General features: G+C 39.8%; 1 protein-coding gene across 1 annotated transcript; it reads right to left on the reverse strand.

Moving 5' to 3' along the window:
• Nucleotides 1–20652: 20652 nt before the first annotated feature.
• Nucleotides 20653–22841, reverse strand: TMSB4X (thymosin beta 4 X-linked). The gene is made up of 3 exons (XM_067566134.1): nucleotides 22747–22841; nucleotides 21381–21494; nucleotides 20653–21108 (listed from the first exon to the last, which is right to left on the reverse strand). Exons 2-3 carry the CDS (start codon nucleotides 21478–21480, stop codon nucleotides 21074–21076), a joined length of 135 nt encoding a protein of 44 aa, XP_067422235.1. The 5' UTR covers nucleotides 21481–21494; nucleotides 22747–22841; the 3' UTR covers nucleotides 20653–21073.
• Nucleotides 22842–24051: the final 1210 nt, after the last annotated feature.

The following is a 24051-nucleotide window of genomic DNA, read 5'->3' on the forward strand; positions in this document are numbered from 1 at the left end:
GCCCTAACCATTGCCGAGAGCTCTGAATCATTTAAAGCGTGGCTCTCATTGCTTTAGTTTACATCACTAAACACAGCAGATAAGGATTATCATTTTACTGTATACTTGTATGCTGCCTAGCATTATGGGGCTTTGAACCTAATTGTTAGAGGTTGCAGAATTTAGGAAGTTGTTTATTGAAGTACCTTTCCTGGTGGATTTAGAAGGAATAAATACTGTGCTTCTTCCACCATCCTGAATTCCTGTTAAACAAGGTAATTTAGGAGCTCATAACTTGGTGACAATCCATGATTCATTCCATCTGTGACGGCACATTCTGGTCCATGTTTACCCATTGTTGTGCTGTATTCTTTGTTCATTACTATATACCCTCTTGTATTTAGATAGTTAGCTCTCCAAGTCAATAGCTTTGTATTTGTTTGGCATTGTCTCCCTACTGCACAATGTAAATAAATATACCAACTTGCTATTACAGAAATGGGTGCATAGGAATGAAGACCATATTTAACTGTGGTAGATAGGAGCCTGATCCAAACCCCACTGAAGTCAATGGGAATCGAGCTCTAAATGAAGACTTCAACACATGCTCCACTGCAGATGAAATCCTAGGAATTTGTATGTATATTCAGACACTGTAAGGATAAAAACACTGATTTTCTGTCTTTGTGAGAGGCAAATATTATTATTTTAATTATTATTCCATGCATAGCTCAAGTGCCCATCCCATAGTATCTGACTGCTTCAATCATACCCTGTTACTACCAGTGGATGGCATGGTGAGAATGTCCCTTCAGCACCAGTCCGGGTGGGCTAAGAATTTTGTTGTATGCCGTGATGGCACCCTTGTAACATTGTTAATTTATAAATGGTTAATTTAAGAGGTTCTGCACTCTTACAGTTTTCTAAGGCAAGTCAGCCTTTAGAAGAAATACAACGTTATGACATTAATCACTAAAGACAAATAAGGGTTCAATCTTGCAAGCCTCAAGGGTACCATTGACTCCAATGGAAGGTCCATGGCTAACCTATTTGGAGCAGGGACCGTCTTTTTTTCCTGTGTTTGTACAATGCCTAGCACAATGGGGTCCTGGTCCCTGACTGGGGCTCACATGTGCTACTACAGTAGAAATAATAAATGATGGAGGGCAGGCTTTCAAGACCAGGCAGTAAGTTTGTACTACTTGACACATTTACCATCTTCTAAATACTGAAGTGAAAGAATGGTCCCATTATCTTTCAGTTTGGTTTTCTCTTGAGCCATTACATAAGGCTGGAACTGTAGTACTTGGCAGACTGTATATTGGCTATAGTGTAAATAATCTGGAAGGGTAACCACATTGTCAATAAAACAACAAATTTATTTGGGCATAAGCTTTCCATGGGCAGAAACCCACTTCATCGGATGCATTTTTCATGAAGTTGGTAGATTTCCATTTCATTTGGCTAAATTCAGTACCTTGCATGTTGTTGAGTTCCAGAGGGGTAGCCATGTTAGTCTGTTTTCCGCAAAACAACAAGAGTTCTGTGGCACCTTAAAGACTAACAAATTTATTTGGGCATAAGCTTTCATGGGCAGAAACCCACTTCTGGTTTCTGAAGGGAGGGTGCTTAGTATTTACTTACATTTATGGCCCTTTAAGCCATCCTAAATTGGGCACCCAAAAATTGAAACACTCAGAATCACTAGTCACTTTAAAAAATTACTCCTTTAGGTTAAACTGTGAAAATATCTAAAACTATAACTATGCAGTTACATTTTGCAATTAAGAACAGTTTTCAGTATAGATGCAGGAGTTCCATCATAGATTATTGGGTGTTCAAAAATAATTTTCCCACTGAAATGACTCAACAGAAAAAATAAATTTATAGATGGAGAGAAGCAAAGATGCATCTAGTCCATCTGCTTACCTTATAACAGGTGCTGCTTGCTATTTAACACTCATGACTACTATTGTTTTGAATTTCACTTTCTTTAACTCACACCTCTTCTTGCCCTTCAGCATATAAATGATAACAACTCTGAGGGCTTGTCTAAGAGACACTAAGGAAAGTTAAACCAAGTTAACTAAAGGTGTGAAATTAACGTACATAAATTAAAGCACCTTTTAATCCTCTGTGGACACTCTCATTCAGAAGTAAAATAGCCTTCATTCACACTGATTTAATCCTCCTCCAAAGAGGAGGGATTTGAGAGATGTGAGACATCAGCCATGCACAGTTTAAGGCGTCCTTTTAACATAATGTGGGAAAATAAAGACAATGAGTCAATGACTATAACAACTCTTTCATGTTCAACTCAATTCATTTGGAATTTATTTATCACTGTAGACAAAATAATTTGGGTAAATACATTATAAAATGGACTAACCTGTTCTATTCCAGCCCTGTAGCCAAATTTAGAATCAACCAAACAAAGTCAACATATTTCAGTTTGCATCGGGGAAGACAGTAAAGATGATCTTTGTCCCAAATTTTATTTGCCTTCATGATGGAACCTCTAGTTAATATGATATCCAACAACTAGTTATACCAAGAAATCCAAGTCAGAGGACTATAATAAATGCGGAGATAACAAATATATCTATTACTGATCCTAATGTTGCTCCCAAATGCTACCAGCCATACTGCATTATGGCAACTGATCTAAATTATCTTTTAATATTAATTGATCAACAGCTGGAGCGTTCCCTTTAATATATATGTGCCCTGACAACATATACCATTAACCTACCATTCATTTGGTCAGCACAGGTGATGAAGTGTTTAGGCATTAAAAAAACATCATTTAGCACCCACTTTATTAGAGGGTAATATGCTTGCAGATATGAAGCAGCTTGAGCAGAAAATATGGGGTGGGGTGTAAAAGTCAGGTGCAATTGAAAGGCTACCACCCAAAGAGGAAGAATTGGCAGTTATTTATTTTCCACTCTATTATTCAGCTGCTGAGATACAATTTGTAAGGTGTGTAGAAAATGAATGGAAACAACTGAAATAACTGTTGAAACAATGAGAACAAAAGCACCATTGCCGATTCTGAGCTTAGTTTACTCCCCATATATCAATATAAAAACTTTTCAGAGGTGGAAAAACATACACTATCTATACATAGCTCCAATGCAGTCATTATTTTGAAAATGTTTTGGTTTAAACCAGGAAGTGGGAGGGAGACTCTAGCTACCAAATCCACAGAGTGCAACCCTGGCATTTCGGAGTATAAGTAATGTCCATGAAACTTCACAGTCTTCCGCTTGCAGGACTTCTCCTACAAACTACTATCCAGGGAAATCCCACTTACAGGGGAATACCACATCACAGAGTGAGTTTTGAACAAACGTTAGTGCCGCCTCAGGCTACACTGATAGGCTGATGAATTAAGTGCTAGCTGCTGGGAGGTGGGAAGGGTAATAATTCATATCAACTTTGGACCACCATCTTCCCAAGGACATGGTTACTATGGGATCCAACGATGGTGAGAGGGTGTCACAGAAGTGCTTACCCACCCCTTTCTCTTGCAGAAAGGAGAGCCGTGTGTGGATGTGGAGCTGATATGTAATAATGTTATGACTACTGAGCACTAACCATTTTATGAACACTGCATGTGACCTGGTAAGTGAGAGGAAGTTTTGGTATAGTGAGGTTATTGGAATTTCCTGCATGACACTATTATTCTAACTTAAGTGGGGACTGTGGGAAGAGCGAAAACAGGAAAGCGACATCATAAATCTAGATAAGAACATCCCAACACCCTGCAACAAGCTGTTAGCTTCACTAATCCTCTCTCTGGTCTCTAAGAAGTAGCAAATCTAATTTTGCCAAAACTGTGAGGCTAGAGATCAAAAGAACACAGAGGAGTTAAAAGCTTTTGTCAATGGCAGACGGGAATCACTTGTCAGTAGCTGTCTTGGGAGACAAGCTGACACTGAAAGAGTCTTTGTGGAGGGAGTCTAGGCAGTAAGGCCTTCCCAGATCCGGGGAAGAGCTAGAGATGCATATGTGATGTTACCCAGGGTACAAGCTGGACTGATAGACAGCTGTGTCCTCTCAATTCTCCAACCTGGGGTGCCTTTGCAACCACTCCTGGTCTGCCCACACACAGCCTCCAGCATGTAAATCACCCCAGCTATATTGTATGACCGCTACAGCCAGCCACTTACGAGGTACGCGGCAGGGCAACACCAGTGAACTCCCAGTCCCAGACTTTCCCTCAGAAATGTGTGTCTTGGATTGCCCAGCACCTTTCTGGCCAATCCAAGCTCATATACAGTCCATCATTTCATTAATAGAAAATGATTTGCACAAACCTTGTTATCACAAATGGAGTTCCCCAACCATTCAATCCAAGCACATACTGGTTTATATATATATATAGAAAGAGGGAGGACTGTCATTTGTATTTGAATATGGCTGCAACTGGAAATCATTGGTGTCTACGTTCCCTCCTACAGTCGGCCCAGGTGGCGCAATGATATTCTGTTGCACACTCTGCTTCCTTTGTAGCACTGTGCCAAGCTTGCTTGTCATGGGCCATATCCTCCCAGCTCATTCAGTCCAGTCTGGCAAACTATTTGTGCCACTTGATTTAATCCAGGTAGTGGCGTTTGGGACAGCAAACCTTCCTACCGACTCTTCACAATTCACCTTTCAGAACTCTCTTAGGCGGTCAATAGTTATCCGTACATCTGAAGTGGCTGACCCAGGTCATTTGCCCCCACACAGGCATGGCTTCCACACTTAGCATGGCTGCCAGACATACTACTGCACTGTGGGTGATTTTTTCAGACCATTTGATTCCCATTATGCTGCATAGGTGGCATTATTGCAGGCAGTTAAGTTTCTGGGTATGGTGACGACAAAGGAGGCAGGGTCTAACAAGTATAGAATACAAGGCAGCACAACAGCTCTGTAAACTTGGCATTTTGGGGACACTTTGACAACCCCCCCACTTATCTTGTCCAAAGTCTTTTTTGGTGGCAACCAAAAGCAGAGACAGCTGACTTTAAGCAGGCTGGAAGTTCTTTAGCAATGCTGGTGGCGTCAGGACCTGTGCTACCTATATAGCAGAAGAACTTGGCCTTGTTTAAGTGGCAGCCATTCAATTTTATTTTTGGTGGTGGTTTAGATAAATGATGCTTTAGATAAAACAAGTTTATTAACTACAGAAAGATAGATTTAAAGTAATTACAAATAATGAGGCATAAAAGTCTGAATTGGTTACAAAGTGAGTAAAAGGTAAAACGCATTTAATACCTAATTTAACAAGCTAAGTGAATTCAAAGCAAAGATTTCTCTCACCACGTGCATTATTAGTCTTAAGGGCTGGAATCTTTTTAGCCAGCACCCTTCCCCCAGTCCACTGTTAATTTCCTTGTCCTTCAAGTGTTATTGATGCCGTGAGTAGAGATGAAGGAAGAGATGATATGGGGATTCTTTTCCTCATTTTTATCCTTTTCCTCCTCTTTGAAGATCATCTCCAGCTGGGACTCAGGAGACAGAAAGTCAGGAGATAGGAGCTTCCAGATGCTTCTTTGAGAAGATGTAAATATCTCACTTACCCTTTTTCCTGCCAAAGAATGGTTACTTACCCAGTGGATAGTCCATTTGTTTTTGTTCACACCTGGCTGAGGCATCCGTTTGCCTTTTGTCTTTCGGGAACTGGTTTGTGCCTGCTATTCTAAACTTGGAATATGTCTCAGTAATGTTACACAGTGCTACAGAATCTTGTAGCTTTACACACGTTGCCACACACATTTTACCAAGACAATAATGATCAGCACATTATGAGTTTTCAAATGATACCTCACAAAGCATACTTTGTACAAAATCCTTTATAGTTTTGTAAAAAAAGGATGAACAGAGGGATACAACAGTCCATTTTACAGTTTTAAAGATCTTTTCTCTTAAATGCTTTTGTTCTAAATAAATGGTACTTTGATTCAAGGAGGTGGTTTGATTACTGATTACAATTGACCTGCTTGGAAGAGAACTGCAAGGTCAGAGCCCAAGTCAGACCTTCTGAGGTAATCTTGGTTGATACACAGGAGACTGCCCCCCAGGAGCTGCGGAGTCTGAGTAAACAAATACGTGATTCCACCCCAACAGAAAGGTGACAGCTCGAGGCCTGAGACCTAGAGGGGGGGCTGTGCTCAGAGATCAGAGGGGCAGCTCACCCAGGAACTGTGACACTGCACTATTCTTTGATTTTTCTCAACCTAAGCATACTTTCCAGACAAGATACAATGGCAGATTCAGAGCTGATATAAATTGCTATAGTTCCACTGTCTCCACCATGGTGGTACCCCAGTTCCTACCATCTGAGAATCTGACCCCTAATCTCTAAATTACAGATAGTAATGACAAATGTAGAAAACAGACACTTGCTTCCTTTTAAACTAAAACTGGAGCATGATTTAAGATCTAAAATTGATTTTTCAGAATGGTCATTTATACCCATTAAAATATATATTGCCATTAGCTAGATACAAGTTAACACATTACCAGTTTTCATCCTGCATTTATAATAACCTTTATAAATCTGCACCATCTGTACACCAATCATTCTAAATACTTTAAAATTACACTGGAGACCATTAGCCATCCATTAACTATCTCAATGTCTGCTTGATCAAAGAGTGTTGGGTTTCTGTCCTGTATTGCATATGTAGAGTGAACTGGGCCTGCATTATGCATCTCATCTATAACGCATTCAATGGGTGTCAAGCATATTGAATTTGTGAAGATGGGCTTCTTACTTGCAAAACAGAAGCATTGTGAAGCACTGGCTGAAGAGCATATGGTTAACAGTCTAATATTAGATTAAAGATATTATATGTTGTACCTGTGTGAAAGAAGGAAGCTAAAAAGAGTATACCGACATGGAGAAATTTCACCAGTATGGGATAATTTCTTGGACTTTATTAAATCTGATGAAGGAAGTCAATGCATATAACTTTGCAATAGCTTATAAATAATTCAACTTTCTAAGAACAAAGAACAAGACTTGGTCATGTTATTAAATGATATATTCAGACAAAGAAGAAGAACAGAGCCTGCATCTGCAAACACCCATATGAGCAGCTACTCACATGAGTAGCCCCACTCTCTTCTGCCAACCTTTATTCAGATTCAATAGCACCTTTCACACAAATAGTCCTGATGGGGTGACTCCTGTGAGGAAGGGTTCACAGACTTGACCATTCGTGACTTACAGATAATTACAAGCTTTTATTGGTTTCTTCTTTCTATTACCTGTTTTCTTTCTTTCCTCTTCTAATGTTGTTTGCTCATGAAACAGCATCATGGCAGGAGGCCAGGCATTGTGAAGACAATTCTACTACAACACTGTTATAAACGTATATAAACACCGCTTATAAACTGTATTACTTCTGTAAGAAAATACATAAAAATGAATTTTTTAAAAAGATGGCAAGTACTGGAGTATTCAGCGATCCCTTGATTTATTTTTCCATCTTTCCTTCTTTTTAAATGTAGATTGTGTCTTAAGTCACAGCCATGGGATGACGCATATGATGCTTCACCCCAGTAGGAATGGTGACACAAGCACACCCTCCAAGACACAATTCCCTTCTGGCTTTCCCTACAACAGCAGCAAGCTGCAGCAGAACCCCACCCCTCTACCAGCTTGGTTGTAATGGCTGGTGTTTTATTGGGGTCCCATCTATCCCTGTCCACCTGCTCCGGGATGGGAGGGAGAAAGATAAGCAAGGGAGTAAATATCTGAACCCACAGTCTTATTCAGAGCCTACTCCTTCCCCTTCTGCGAGTAGTCCAAGTCACAACCTAGCCCTTAATCATTTGGAGCTCAGTTTGTCGCCTTTACTCATGTTTGTCTCACATGAAAAGCCACACTGAAAATAATGAGGAGACTAGCGTGGGTAAGGCAGCATTCAGGGTGAATAGAATCTGGCTCTGTGATCAAAATTGTGTAGGCATCAGTCTCTGACTGGGAAAATTTCAACCTCCACTTCATTGGAAATTACAAGGTTTTTAAAAATAGGGCCAAATTCTGCAGTTTTTACTGAGGCCAGTTTTGTACTGAGTCAAATCCTGGGAAAGGCTGAGTACCTGCTACTTCCTCTGACGCTAATGAGAATTGCAAGCATCTGCTTTCTCTCTGGACATGGCCTGTTGAGTTCAAAGTGTGTTTGCTTTAGTATACGTACATATGTGCCATTTCTATTTTTTTAGCTGCTAGCCTCTACTTAAGCTAAATATTTTTAGTGTCTTCACATACGATCGAGCTGTACTGATAAAAATCTAACTGATTTCTGTGTCAGAACTGGGCCTGCAACTCCAAGGCACAATACTAAAATAATCTACAAGGAATCAATCTTCAATTAGCAAGTAGAGCAATATTACATATTAATGGTTTTCAGATGCACAAGTCCATAATTTGTAATAAATTTCTCTTTTGCTACATAACTTTAACCGCCTTATAGATCCACACCTGTATAAGCACCCCTGGGGACTGAGACATGAGAAAAGAAGCTAAGCAGAGATTCAATCTCCCTGATATGTCTAACAGAAAGGCTTAAATGTTTCAAAGCTCAGGAGATGTGAAATGTGTGGGCAGGATGTTGCTAATGGTTACTGTCTGCATTATTAACCCTCTTAATACTCACTAATTGCCATTAGAAACACAAACTCCTTCAAGAAAAAATAAACACTACTGTTTACCTCAGCTTCAGGATAAACCATGATTGTATGACTGTTTAGATAAATGTCCTTTTCCTCCTGCTGAACTGTCTATATCGTCCCTAATTCTGCCCCAGTTACTGATATTCCACTGGCCTACTCTGCTAGGTCAGCTTTTGCCTTCCTTATCTGGGGAGGGGGAACAAATGGAGTATTACACAGGTCTATCACATGTATAGCCATCGGAGGCAGAAGATTTTTGAATGGAGCCTTTTGTTAAAAATTTGGCATTCTATCACTGCTGAGAATAAGGGATTTGGAGACAACAGACAGCCCAGCAACCTTCCAGTTACACTGTATGATGGATTCAAGACATTACCAAAAGGTAGTGAGGGTGCTTGGTGGGAGAGGTAGCACTGTGATATTCCCTAGGAAAACCCAGAGTTGTGAGGCACCTCGCCATTACTTGCCCTTAATATGAAAGAGTCTAGTCTGGGTTGTGCCTGCTGTGGATCAGCTCCCTGAAACCAATAGCCACCGACAGCATAAGCATGACCTTTCAGGCCTTACCCTCTCTGTACAGGTAGCAACAGTCAGACACCAACTACCAAGTCCTCAGAGCATTCCCTGAAGCATCCTGCCCCTTAGCCACTGGACACTCACAAAATTACCTTTGGGGCCTGCTGCTCCCGAAGGAACAGTGCACCCCAGCTTGTCAGATTCAACTCAGGAGCACTCCTTTGCTTCACTCCACAGCCCCGAGGTATATTTATAGTGAAAACACTAATACATTTATTATCAAAAAGACTAGAGATTCAGGAGGTAGTGAGTAAGGATCTTGGAAACAAATGGTTACATATAAAACAAAATCACACCATGCTTTCTAGAGACTAAATTTAAGGAATAGGTTAATTTCCTCTCTAGACAAGATTATTTTACCAAAGGGCCTCTTCAGCGTTTTCAACCAAGATCCCGTTTTCATGAATATAAATCCACTGTCTGTTAAGGTCCTAGGTGCAGGATGAAGGGGTATCTTCTTTGTTTTCTCGAAATAGCACCAACGTTCATTGTCTTTGCTCATAGACAGGATAACCAGAGCTTGTTTTTCCTCGATGCCCTTTCCAATTGACTTCTCATCTCTTGGTTAACATTTGACTTTGTATGGAACTGTGCAACCATTATGTTACCTTATAATGCTTAATTTACATACTGACAGAGCGATAGGTGAATAAATAGCTTTTGTCTGACAGAACAACCACTTTTCCCCTTTGCTGGGGACTAATACCTTGATATAGACACTAAGAACATATTTTTAGTATATCTACACATGAGCTCATTGTGAATTGTATGTAAGGAGTTAATAACCAGTTTTCATCTGAGACCTTGCATTATATTATTTGGTGAACCAGCATGCACATACCAGAATTAGTACATTCCTGTAACACCTTTGCCATCTGGCAGGAAGAGATTCTTGGGTCACAGGCATACAAGCAGATTTTAGATCCAGGCAGTGTGATGGCTGAGGAGAAGACAAGCTTCATGGGAATGCAGAACTGGAATTACTGGGGGATTAGCCAACGAGAAAATTGTATGCAGAGAGAGGGGAATAGGAACAGAGAGGAAGACAAGGAGTTGGGGGGAGGGGAAAAGACTAGGTTTGGAAAAGAGAAGGAGAAAAATGTCAAATAAAGAAGGCAGCGAGAAGGAAAGGAAAAAGAAGAACTCAAAAGATTTAATTAAGTTTCACATGAGCGCTCCTCAGAAGGTATGGGGTGCTTATTACAGTTGACAGTTTACCTGAGAGGTAAAATAGAGGCTTGTTTAGAGGCTTGGGCCAAAAAATTTACAAATTGGGGGTCCCGAAAGAGTGGCCTGATTTTCAGTTGCACTGAGCATCCACAAATCTCACCCAGGAAGTCATGGGAAGCTGTGGGTGCTCAACACCTTTGAAAATCAGGGCACTTATTTCAGGGCATGGGATTTTCAAAAAGGAGAAATGTGTCTTAGGCATCCTTGGGCACCTGACTGCCCTTTGTCTCCCCCCCAGCCCTAACTTCCTCAATATGGATTTAGGAACCTACCTTTAGGCACCCACATTTAAAAAAGTTATTCCAAATCTAAATATAGTATCTATTTTTCCATGTTAGCTACCACAGGAAAAATATGCATTGATATTCACAGCACACCTTATATTCTGTACTGAAAACAAAGTTGTGTAGGTATCATTGGCTCACCAAATCCCAACTAAAATGTGTGAAGCAGCATTGAATAACATTAGCAGATTACTATGTGTGATTAGACAGTTTTTCTCAGTGATATAAAAATGCCATCATTTACAGACTTTTCAGAGAACACCAGGCACAAGCTTACTGTTCCTAGCTTTAACCTTTAAAAAGGCAGCAAGGACACTCAGAGCTACACTGACATTTCCCAGTGGAACTAACACCTCCCACATGCTGTAGAGATGATTTTTAACAAGCCAAGTGTCAGAGAAGCAGCCTGCCATATATGTATATTTTTTTAGAAATGAACACCATGCAGCCTCTTCCCTTAAAGGTTGATTCACCTGTAATGTTTTGTTCATTACGCTAATACCTCTCAGTCAGAAACACTGCATTAGGGACAGCTGCACCCATTTTTCAGTGTTCTTCCATTTAATGCTGGCAAGCAAACTGCCAAGCCCGAGGCAAGCAGCTGATTTTTGTGCATTTCACAGCGTGGTAATTAAAGTTGTTCCAAAAATATGTGAACCTCTTCATGGGAGCTTAGTTCTCTGTGTGGTCCAAACAAGCATCAGCTGCTTTCACAGTCATGCGCTGTGTGGAGGAGGCAGCCTAGGACCCACCTTCTCTCTTTCAGTGTCAGACCAGGGGGTGAACAGTTCAGCCTTCCACATGAGAGGCTTCTTATCCCTAATCCTGCTGGAATTATAAGGAATGAATAATAACATCACTGAAGCCTATAACATTCACTTGCTTTTTACGTTTCCCTAGATATATATGGGAAATGATTGACCTTATAAAAATCATCAAAAATTTGAAGTTCTTTTTTGGAGTCATTGTACCCATATAGACACTTCTTCATGGGAACCTCTGGCTTCCTCATGGCTGTATTCTTAGTCTGAGATTTGTTAGTAGACCTTGCTATGCCACAATGAACCAAAACCTTACTTTGGGCTACTTGCACCACTCCTAGGATGGAAAGCAGCTATCAATCCATTTTAAATGGCCGGTTAAACCAGCTTTATGGCTGTTTTCCTTTAGTGGAGCAATGAAAAGCAATCAGAATATAGTGGTAGGAACCAATCATTTTACAAAGGTATCTTGAATTCCCCACCTCAACAATTTGTTACCTAGCATCATCCTGGAAACAGTTGCATTGCCAAATGGATGTAACAAAATGCAATGGATGTTTTCCAAGAAACAGTAAATGAGTATTTTCCAAAGTGGTTTTAGAAAAGCCTGAAAATGACAAATATAAATATCAAGGCACAAGCTATCTTGCTTGTTTCCTTCCCTTTAGCTTCAGCTAGGTAGTCCCCTTCCCTCTTGAGTGCTTTCCTCCCTCTCCACAAAAAAGCTTTTTTCCATTATTTTTTTTAAAGAAAACCTTCTTCCCTCTTAGTCTCTTCTGGCCATCAGGAAGCAAGGAGATACCAACACTATCGGTTGTTCCTTAGGCAGATGAGCAAAAGATCAGGATTACTCAAGGACTAGACATCCCTGAATGGTCTGTAGGCCAGAGTAAAACAAACTGGAGCTTGCAAAGCACACAGGAATGTGGCAGCGTACAACACACAACAGGGAGCAACAAATTATCTGCACCAGAAGCCATCTGGAAGACAGGCCTAACTTTGCCTATTTTTGAAAGGCAGATTGCAGTACACCATGACGAGATATGAAAAGAAAGCAGAAGAAAAATGTAAAAACAGAGCAAACATAAACTGGTATCAGCAATGTTTCAGGCCCTGCTGCCTTCTCCTGTGACGCCGAATGCCGAGGAGATCAAGGACACCAGAGATGATTCCTTCTTCTGGAAACATATCCCGAAGGTAAGACCTTGTCACATTTCCGTTTGGAAAGTGTGCCCTACAATTGGTTCACTCTTCTTTATCTCTCCATCAAGTTAGGCTTCAGAAAATGGGCTTCATGTCATCAGTGTACCTTTCTGGGTTAATCCTCTCAGAGTTAAACCTGGGACTTTCTCTTCCCAAGTGGCAGATTGCTCTGTCCTAACCAACCATAAAGTTAAATGCTACAATTCAAGTAACAATCTTCTTGCCTGGCTGGGGGTTCTCAGTCAGTGAAGAGTGTGGGGCATGCTTGCTCATAACCACATGAGTGGAAATAATCAAGGTGATAATGGGCAGAGCAATGCGATGACTTTACCGCTTGTTAATTAAATATTCATCCAAAACTCCTATCAGAATAATCTTACTATTCTGGGCCACTGACGCAAATTAGAACAGCCCTCAGCCTGTTCTGACTTATGCCAGGAAATGATCCAGTGTGGACAAGCCCCAAGTTGGTGGGGTAGCTTAAAATTTAAATGGCAAACTTTTAGAGGCAGAGCCCATCTCTTTACTTTGTGTTTACAGACTGCCTAATACGATAGGATCCTGATTCATGACAGGTGCTACCATAATACAAACAATAAGTAATGATAATAAAGCTATGCCAGTTCTCCGCATACTCAGGACTGTGAGTCACCTTGCTACTACCTGTCTTCAGCATGAGGGTGATCTGCTTATGCTTAAATGGATGTCAACTCTCTGACACAGCCAGCCTCTCCTCTGGGCTCTGCCAGCTCTTAGTTTGCCATGCAAGTTAACAATAAGTGTATCCGATGTATCCAGCCCCTTCTTCACTGAGCACTCACAAAAATACCAGGCCTGGTGTCCCCAAAAGAATCAGGTACCAGCGTGTATGATTCAACACAGGATCAGCTCCTGGTTTAATACAACAGCACCGAGATACAATTATAGTGAAAACAACAATAATGGATACAGACCTGGCTAGAGCATAGGGTTCAACCAGTAGTGATCAATGGCTCCATGTCTAGCTGGCAACCGGTCACAAGCAGAGTGCCCCAGGGGTCGGTCCTGGGGCCGGTTTTGTTCAACATCTTCATTAATGATCTGGAGGATGGGGTAGATTGCATCTTCAGCAAGTTTGCGGGTGACACTAAGCTGGGGGGAGTGGTAGATACCCTGGAAGGTAGGGATAGGATACAGAAGGACCTAAACAAACTGGAGGATTGGGCCAAAAGAAATATAATGAGGTTCAACAAAGAAAAGTGCAGAGTCCTCCACTTAGGAAGGAAGAATCCCATGCACAGCTATAGACTGGGGACCGATGAGCTAGGCAGCAGTTCTGCAGAAAAGGACCTGGGGGTAACAGTGGATTAAAAGCTGGATATGAGTCAGCAGTGTGCCCTGGTTGTCAAGAAGGCTAATAGCATATTGGGCTGCATTAGGAAGGGTATTGCCAGCAGGACGCGGGAAGTGATTATTCCCCTCTATTCGGCATTGGTGAGGCCGCATTTGGAGTATTGTGTCCAGTTTTGGGCCCCCCACTACAAAAAGGATGTGGACAAGTTGGAGAGAGTATAGCGGAGGGCAACAAAAATGATTAGGGGGCTGGAGCACAGGACTTATGAGGAGAGGCTAAGGGAACTGGGCTTGTTTAGTCTGCAAAAGAGAAGAATGAGGGGGGATTTGATAGCAGCCTTTAACTACCTGAAAGGGGGTTCCAGGGAGGATGGGGCTAGGCTGTTCTTGGTGGTGGCAGATGACAGAACAAGGAGCAACGGTCTCAAGTTGCAGTTGGGGAGGTCTAGGTTGGACATTAGGAAACTGTTTTTCACTAGGAGGGTGGTGAAGCACTGGAATGGGTTACCTAGGGAGGTGGTGGAATCTCCATCTTTAGAGGTTTTTAAGCTGAGGCTTGACAAAGCCCTGATGGGATGATATAGCTGAGGTTAGTCCTGCTTTGAGCAGGGGGTTGAACTAGATGACCTCCTGAGGTCCCTTCCTACTCTAATATTCTATGATTCTATGATTCTAACTTTATTATCAAAGATTCAAGAAATAGTTAATGAGGATAATGGAATCAAAAGGGTTACATATAAAACCAAATCATGATATGCTTTCTAGAAACTAAACTTAACTTAATTTAGGCTAACCACCTGTCCAAAGCCTTTTTCAGTATCTTCAACAAAGGCTGGTTGAGATCCCATTTCTATGAATGTAACACTCTGTCCATTTACTACCTAGGTGCAGGCCTTCTGCCTATATCTCCAAAATTCATTATCTGTACTTAGAGACAATATAACTCCCCTCCCCGTGGTTTATTTTTCCTGTGTGCTTTTTCCTGTTGACCTTCAATAACCCTTCGATAACTTCATATGAAATTAGGCATCCATTCTCTTAGCTTACAAAGCTTAATTACATCCAATAGAGAGAAAGATGGGTGAATAAACATCTCTTGTCTGACAGAAAACCTGTTTCTCCATCTCTCTTGCAGTATAGAACCTAAGAACATATTTTCAGTATACATACATAACTCCTTACCTAGTATCTTACATACATTTCAGAACAATAACAATGACCCTTGTGTCTCTGGCTTTTATTTAAGTCCTCACATGACATCCTTTGGTAAACCAGAATGTACATACCAGAATCAGGATATTCTTTTAACCCCTTTGCCAGTTGGTACGGACGGGTTGATGAGTTACAAAAGCCATATATGCATATACTCCATGATGATTTACACCAGATCCCAGGATCTGGCCTAATACTGTGATGTGAAGTAAAGTTTTTATTGCATGAGTTTGGGAAGGCCACATTACGCATGCGTGGTAAAGCCAGAAAGCAGTTAATTTAGAAATATTTTAGAGAGTTTTCAAAAAGGTTATTGAGATTATTTTTTCTATCTCTCCACCTTGCCTGCTACCTTGGCTTCCATGATGCTAACCATAGAGGGATCACAGGGAGCCATTACAAACCTCTAAAATTGACCTCTCTATCCATAAATTTAAGGTCCAATATCTGCGTCTGAATCCTTCAGAGCTAGGAACAGGTTTTGTGTGTCTCATTGGAAAAGGGGAAGCCTCCCTTTCCAGTAGTATAAAGTTCCTATTTCTATGTCTGCAGGGTCAAGAGCTATCAGACCTTAACCCTGTCACTAATGTAGTGCTGATTGTTATCCACACTGGGCCCTGAATCAGTGTAATTTCAAGAGGAAATTTCATATTTGGAGGAAAGGAAGAAAAACATTTCCTTGGGAGATTTTCTTTTGTTTTGTTTTTTAAAATGGCAATTTCAGGAAGCTGTTCAGAAATTTGGAAAGTAAGAACTATTCCTCCGTCAGATGTGTTGTTAGTCAGAGTGTTGGTGAGGTGGTCCTAGTTATATGATAAATTAATTTATCACATGACTTCTCATGTGGTTCCACAATTATCACGACTATTACCTCCACATATATTTGTGCTTAATTACAGTGACTTGAAAATGAAGTCCAATGCTAATAGTTGTGTTTTACGGCAATAATTCACCATTTCAAAATGCTTTAAAAAGCCATAACATATGGTAAATAAGCACCAATATAAGAAATCAAGTGAAAGCTAATATAAAGAAAATTTGATTTTTAAAGTATTATGTTCTAGATATTTTTGTTACGTACTTTTTCCTAATTTCCCAATTCACAGCCACTTCCACCATCTCCTCTAAAATCCCTCATTTCCTGGCTAAGGGGTCTCAACGAAAGACAAGCATCCATGCATTTCCTCCTGGTTGGTGGCCAATAATTCTACAAACTGCACTTTGAATGAAATTGTAGAGGGAAGACAACTGTTGAGCTGGCTTAAGTGGATATGCCACCCAGAGCAGTAAGGTGCTGACAGGCAATTACAATCCGGCAATATTTACAGCTCTGGCACTCTGCCTCAGCTGCAAAATGTCCAGTAACAGTGTAAGATCAGTGGGGGAAAGAAATATCCACCCACAGAAATTTGTGTTCAGATTTATTAAAAACAGTTTGTAAACTATACTCTCATTACGGGTGAAATCCTGGCCTCATTGAATGTAATGGGAATTTTGGCATTGACTTCAATGGGGTATCACCCTATAAATCTAGCTGCCTCTGCAACTGTCTCATCTTTCTAATTTTGACATTACTGCAGGTTCAGACCATCATAGGAAACTTGGGTTGGCTGAATTATTTATTGATGATTTTTGAAAGCTTGAAAGCAGCAGTATTGAAATCAGGCCTTTCATTTGGAAATCCTTCACTCAGAGCAGGGAGGAAAATGGATTCTTCCTTGTCACCAGTTCTAGAGCTTTAAAATAGGTACACGGTTAGCAACAGTGTTTTCTAAAAATAATCATATCACAGGGATGGCGGCAAATTAATCTGTCAGTGTACAAATAACACAAAGATGATGTATAAAATTGCCTTTATACAAATTAACAAAAGTGCCAGTTTTATTTACAGGTCAGTTTCCCATTGTGTTTTCTTGCTAAGTGTATAAAATAAGCACATCAATTGCTGTCAGAGGAATACAGCCTTCTCCAGCCTTCTCTCATAGATTTCTAAGGTTGCTTTGTGTATTTGTACTAATGTTTCTGAATTAGTAAGCTTCAGCTATATTTTTAATTGCATTAAAGAAAATAACTAACGATATGTGGAATTAAAATGCCTACTTTCTCTTTCCTATGTTATTTTTTGCATCATCCTCATGGCCTGGCTTATCACTTTCCACAGTCAAACACATTCATTACTTCAATGTACTGTTTGGACTAGTACTTATTCTTTCCTTCTTTTTAAAAATTATTTTCTTCAAAGGCTACATATGTTAGCCACATATGACTTAAGTAAAAGCCAGAAACTGCTCTTTGGTGTTCATTTCTACCCTGTTACTAGGGAAGTCAAGGTTACTAAGGGAAGTGGTGTTTTATCACACATTCAGCATTGCACAAAAATAGTCTAAATGTTTGCATTAAGGAAAGGCTCACCAATTTTTTTCTATAAATTTAGTATCAAAATGAGCTATTTTGGATCTTGGGAATGTACGTTTTCTGTTCAATACTTACAATATCTTGCAGTTTGTATGACAGCGAAAAATCTTGCTTAAAATACTAAAATGAATAATTTGCTTCAGAACTTGAAGGCACAACTAAACATTTCATAACCTAGGCAGTTCTCTGAAGCTGAGCCGCATTTCTGGTGGGGGTGGGGGAGACAGCTCATCAGACATCATAAAGACTTTGTCTCTGAGGGGGCTGGGCTGATGTGACTGCACAGTATGTGAGATCAAAAACCATATGTGCTGCTCTGTTTCAAATGACCCTTTCTCATAATCAGGTTTCTTGCCTGTAATTTTTTTTAGTGAATTTAATACTGGTGGAAGTTGCTAGATTGACAGCACTACAAACCTAAGCCTAAACCCGTCTGTTTGTTATTCACAGTACAGCTCTAGAAGAGGCAGAAGCAACACAATAGATCTGATTCTCCCGTCTTGCACCTTGTGTGGTCACTTACCCTTGTGTTAAGTGGATGTAAGATGCTACCATATTAGAATTCTCTTTTCACACTGGGGGGAATGTTTTGTATCCACTGTACACTCACTTTGCACTGATATAAATCGCTACACAAGGTGCAAAGCAGTGGAGAACTGGACCCAGTGTTCTTCAAATCTGACCTGGAGGGATCACCATCAAATAGTGGGGATTGCGTCCTTTGCCTCTCTATTGAGGATACTGACAATAGAACTAATTCACAACAGTTGTGACATAATCACCTCCCTACTGGAACCTGGGCTGGAAACTCATACTATAGGCTGCCGAGCAGATAGCAGATGGTAACACTTTTTGGTCATTATTGACTTCTGGTGCATTTGGACCAGTGACCTAGAAGGGGAAAAGGTCGACACTCTCCCTTTCTCTTGGAATTATAATTTATCAGAGCTGCAATCAGATAGTTATAGGTCAAGTTCATGAGGCATCAATCTAATGAATACCATAAAAGGTAATGTGAAGCTATTGGTCACAGTACCACAAATACATGATCCTGGGTCAGCTCCTCAACTGGTTTAAATCAGCATAGTTCATTGATTTAAATGATTTATACCAACTGAGGATATGGTCCTCTTGTGTCTAATGCTCTAATTCTTTTCAAATATATTGCTCCTGCATTGCTATGGTTTTCTTTGCAGAGATGAACAAGTGCAACCAGATGCTCACCTCCACTCTAATTGACCACGATTCACATACATACGACACAGACTGTAACACTTCTGAGGTTAGTCATATACTACTTCCTGTACTAGCTGATTAAGATCAGAAGCTAGGACGTGATTGTCTAAACGATGTTCCAGAGATTCAACTAACTGGTTTCCTGTACAGTACATAAGAAAATGAAAACCTAAAAATCTAACCGTCCAAAAAAAGATAACTGACTTTATTTTCTAATAGACCCCCTAAACATATGGATTTATTTTAAGGCCTTTTTGCCAACAGATTTTCAATAGATTACATCCGATTTTCACTGAGGCTGGGGTCTTAGAATATGTATACTTCCTTATTAAACTCTGGATCATTCAAGATGCTGACTGTCTTCAATTTCCATTGACTTCAGCGGGAGTTAAGGACACACAGCATTTTACAGGATTGGGCCGTTATTCTGTTCCTAAGTATTAAGCTTGAGGAATCGAGATTTGCACTCATTCTGGTGAGAATTCACAGGATTAAAGAGCAGAATTTATCCTGGGAGGTGGTGAGTGCTCCCACTGTTTTTTGAATGCACTCAGACAAGACACACTGAGCATTTTGCAGGATTAGGCTATTGATCTATATCCCTTACTCAGGGAGCAGGCCCAGTAAATGGCGATGAAATTGTCTCCATGAGAGTTCAGTCACATGGCACCCATGGGTAAAGTTGATCCTGCAGCAAGAGAGTGCAAGACCAAGTCCTCTATACACCAAATAAGCTAAGATACTAGTGATCTTCAGACTGTCCCAAAGTGTCATTTTAGGCTGCTTTATGCTTATCCACAAAATTCTGAAGAAAATGGATGAAATCCTGATACCCATTACCTGTAGAATGGGTCCAGAATTTCACCCAATGTCATTTAACAGGGGAGAATAACCTAGGACAATCCCCAGACACGAGTAAAGCTGCATGTGTGCATATGAATTTTGCAAAACAAGGTATGTGAAATGGCATGTTACTGGCTGCTGGTTTACAAGGGTTATTTTATTCCATAACTGATTTATTTTTAAAAATAAACAGGGATTTTATCCCCACATTATTAATTTTAAATTATATTTCAAATAATTGTGCAGATGTAATTTAAGAACAAGATTCTAGATCAGCTCATCATACAGTGAGTGACTAGTATGAGAGACATTATACAATGGAGCTCTGAACAGATCCAAATCATATTTAGTTGTGCTGAATTTCATTTGCACAGAATACCCTTTATTAAACTAACATTAATAGTTTTATTTTTAGCTTAATGGAAGGAATGAGTGGTCAACCAAGAGGTTAAAGAGTCCAGTTACCCAGTTGTTGCTGTTTTAATGTATTTATTCTATTAATTTTAAGTTTAGTCTATTACTGTATTGCCTACTAAACTGAAAGGAGAAGATGAATTACATATTTGAGGATGAAAGTCCAATTCAAGGGTGAAGATACAGAATGGATTTCTACAAAAGGATTTTTTTTTAAAATACAAAAATTCTGATTTATCTCTTGAAAAATAAATATTAGATTGAAGCATTTACAGGAAAGCAAACAAAGTTAGCTGTGAGGCATATAAATATGAAAAGAAATCTATTCTAAGTGTTGTAGGACTGAAATTGGCAAGAACATATGTCAAGAACCAAAAACATTGATTTTTTTTTTTTTAAATAATCTCCAAAGGTCTCCCAGCACCCACATGTTATCACAGGATGAAGTGCCTGTGTTATCACGGTCCAAAAGATAGCACATCAATACCATCCACGTTTTAAAACATTTTATTTGCATATTAAAAAAATTGTGCATTCCAATAATTAAAATCATTTGAACAAAAAAAAAAATGGCACTCGATTAACTGCATTTTACAGCTCGCAGGACCTTGGTACAGCTTTGCATTTATTCATGTGTTACTAGTTTACTGTAGTCCCACCCAAGTTCTTCTTTCATCAACATGCAAGCTCTTTCATGCCACCAGGACAAAACCCAGACAGGCAGATGGAAAGACAGCGCCTTCATTCAGTGTCAGTAGTTCTCTCTATTCTTTTGATGTGAAAGGGGCAGTACAGTCATTTAAACTTTATCCAACCTCTTTGCATCTTACAAAGTTAAACAGCTAAAAGAAGTAAAATAAGAAGGCAATGCTTGTGGAATGTACAGTGCATAATTTGGAAGGGCAGATTTCATTACGATTCACCCGCTTGCTTCTCCTGTTCAATTGCTAAAAAAAAAAAAAAAAAAAAGAGAGGTAAAAAAAATAATTAAAAAAAAAAAATAAAGATGACGTGCTTGACTTTTTTAAAATATTAATTTTACATTTTTGTGGAATATAGAAATCAAATACAGATGTAAAATTGGTAGAAAACTGTAAAATTTACTACGTTAACTTTACAGTGGTTCTGATGTTTAATATACATATGTATTCTATAGTCCCATGTACATTATGTATATATAATCTTTTCCTTGCCTTCTCCATAAATTATGGAGACTTACTTTCTTTTGAAGGCAGTGGGTTTTTCTCTTGCGTTTCTGTTTTCTTCAATTTAGTCTTGTCAAATTTCTCAATTTCAGCCATATCGGGTTTGTCAGACATTTTTGCAGATTAATCTGTATGTAGAAAGGAAAGACAGTTAGACTCCTCCACCTTTTATTTAGAAATGCGTTACTCACTTGATCTCCTGCCAGCAGCCCCACCTCCTTGCTCCCTCTTTAAGTGGTATGTACTAGCTTTTTTTTAAAAAAAATTATGAGCTATATCTTCAGTGAAATAAAATCTCATGTAACATACAGTGGGGTGGAATGTATATGTACACATATATCAAAGGCTGATTAAGGAGTTGAAAACAAAATGAATGCAGGAAAAAAAAAAACCCAGACCTGATGATAAAACAATTTAAGTGGAAATGTAATCCATTATTAAAACAATTGCCTATTGTTGAGAAGGTTTTCTTCTCATTAAAATCTCCTCAGTGTTTGCACGTTGTTCTGAAAAGAACAATAGAGAGGATGGTGCCTGGAAGAGGCTATTATCTTTAAAAAAAATTAGCACACACACACACTAAAAAATATGAAATAATGCCAATGCCAAGCAACTAGACTATGCTAATCACATTCTTCATCTTGGTGTCTGTCTGATCTCTTTCCTTAACACATTTGGACGAAGTCCTGCATTCTTTTCTCCTCACAAAGAACTGCAGCTGCAGTTTGAGGAAGCTAACCACCGCCCTTGCTCTGTTTGCTGCCTTTCTCCTTCTCAGCAATGCAGCCAGAGATACAATGCTACGTGGATTTAAACAAAGATTTTCTTGTTGCTTAAGATACACACGCACAATCCCCTTTCAGCAGCTGAACGTTTCACAATACAACCTCCCTTGCTCTCCTCCCTGTATTGGGAGTTTGAGATTTTACATACATCTGTTCGTAGGAAATTCCCTTCTAAATTGCAGGGAAGTAGTAATGTGTAGAACAACATTTCCAACTGTTGGCTCACAGATACTAAATATTCAACAGTATCGGGGGGGGAAGCCAGCTTTTTTTGGCCATGCAAGAACAAAGGAAATAGAGGGGGCTTCTCCCATTCTTTAACAAGGCTCGCATTCAACATATTCACTCGATCTGTCCAATTTTAACAGATGCCACTAGATTTAAGCACTTTTGCTTACAATAAAAAAATCTCTTGGGTGCATTTGAAAGCAACAGGAATATTCCATCCTGAAATTCAGTAACAAAGCAAAGAGTGTTGAAGGAGGACTTCGGTTAAAAATCCACACTCATCAGCATAAACATGGAGAAATGCATGCTAATAAAAGGGGAGAGAGGAAAAAAAAGCCCATAGTTGAAATATAAATTGTATCCTCACCACTGATGCTGTGCACAGAAGTAATTCTGGTCTTTGCAGCTGCTGCTCTGGACTGTAGTATAAAGCGCTGTCTCTGCATGAGCAGTTATATCCTCACTTTTATGCAAATATCATAGTGATGTCATCCAGTCATTAACCGTTTCACTACAGTCCCAGTTCCTTGCTTCCTTTTAAAAAAATTATTATTATACCCATGCTAAAAAAGCAAACACCAGCAACCAAATGCCTTATAGAAAGCATTATTTATGTAGACGACTATCCCTGAAAAGAATGTTCGGGAATTTGTGTGTGAGATTCCAACTAATTCCCAATTATCATAAGGCAAGGCCTGTAGCAGCTAGGACATGACACGCCGCCCCATACTGGAAAAGTGGCATGGTAAATATACTAGAAAACTGGCATGGTAAATATACGCAGCAAACCAGTAAAACACAGGCAGATGCTACCTTTGTGGACCTAATGCTATGATGGAGGTGGGGAGCAGTGAAAATGTGTCACTCCATGGCACATCTTCATGTTGTTGTGAAAGGATTTTGCCCTTGTATTTTTGTTTGCAGTTATTATTACCCCCTCAATGTCTTCTGTCTCTTGAACACACTGTCTGTTATCAGGTTATTGCATTTGGTGCTAAAATCCCAGCCACGGGGGAAAAAATCCCATTTTAGTATCACTCTAGTTAGAACAATACCTTTTTAGCAGATGATAACTATGGGCCATATCATGCCACCCATTATTAAGCAGAAACCTCAGTTGAAATTAATGGGAAATCTTGCTTCAAAAATCAATGGCACAATATCCTAGGTCCAGAAAATAGCATAACAAAGTGCTTGCTGTTTGTAATTGCTGCTTTTCTTTGTTCTTTTGACTTCCTCTTAGTGTGTATAGGAGGCAGGGGTAATCCAGTGATAGCTGTTTCTTATTTTTTGCTTAGAAATTGCAGCCATGTTGTGTTGACTATATTGTGCTGAATTTCCACAACCGTGGTATATTTTTGCTCAAACTTTTTGTGGATCTCTTTTGGTTGAGCAATAGCTTCTTACTGATCATGTTACTCAAATTTCCTCACTTACAAAACCTCATCTCTATCAGACAGAAGACTCCAGGAACTGCTCCCCTGCTGTTCTTGCAATTGTGCTGCGACTGAAAGAAAGAAATCATATAGGCAGGCTTTCTCGTAGCTTCGGCAGACAATAGCTCTAAGGAGACCCGGGCTTGCCCCTCTCCACCCCTTGCTCCATTCATTACAGCTGGGTTATCACAAACCATGCACCTCCTTGTGTGCTTCAAGTTCTGATTCATAGTGGT

The sequence above is a fragment of the Emydura macquarii genome, unplaced genomic scaffold, assembly GCF_026122565.2.
Source record: "Emydura macquarii macquarii isolate MOO-44397 ecotype Brisbane River unplaced genomic scaffold, CSIRO-AGI_Emac_v2 contig_2734, whole genome shotgun sequence".
Lineage (NCBI taxonomy): Eukaryota > Metazoa > Chordata > Testudines > Chelidae > Emydura > Emydura macquarii.

Bases quoted from the DNA above. Each gene is read 5' to 3' on its own strand.
- TMSB4X (XM_067566134.1), bottom strand. From the start codon at position 21,480: ATGTCTGACAAACCCGATATGGCTGAAATTGAGAAATTTGACAAGACT. The intron at 21,109-21,380 runs GTAAGTCTCCAT...TTTTTTTTTTAG, and splicing joins CCCACTGCCTTCAAAAGAAA to CAATTGAACAGGAGAAGCAA.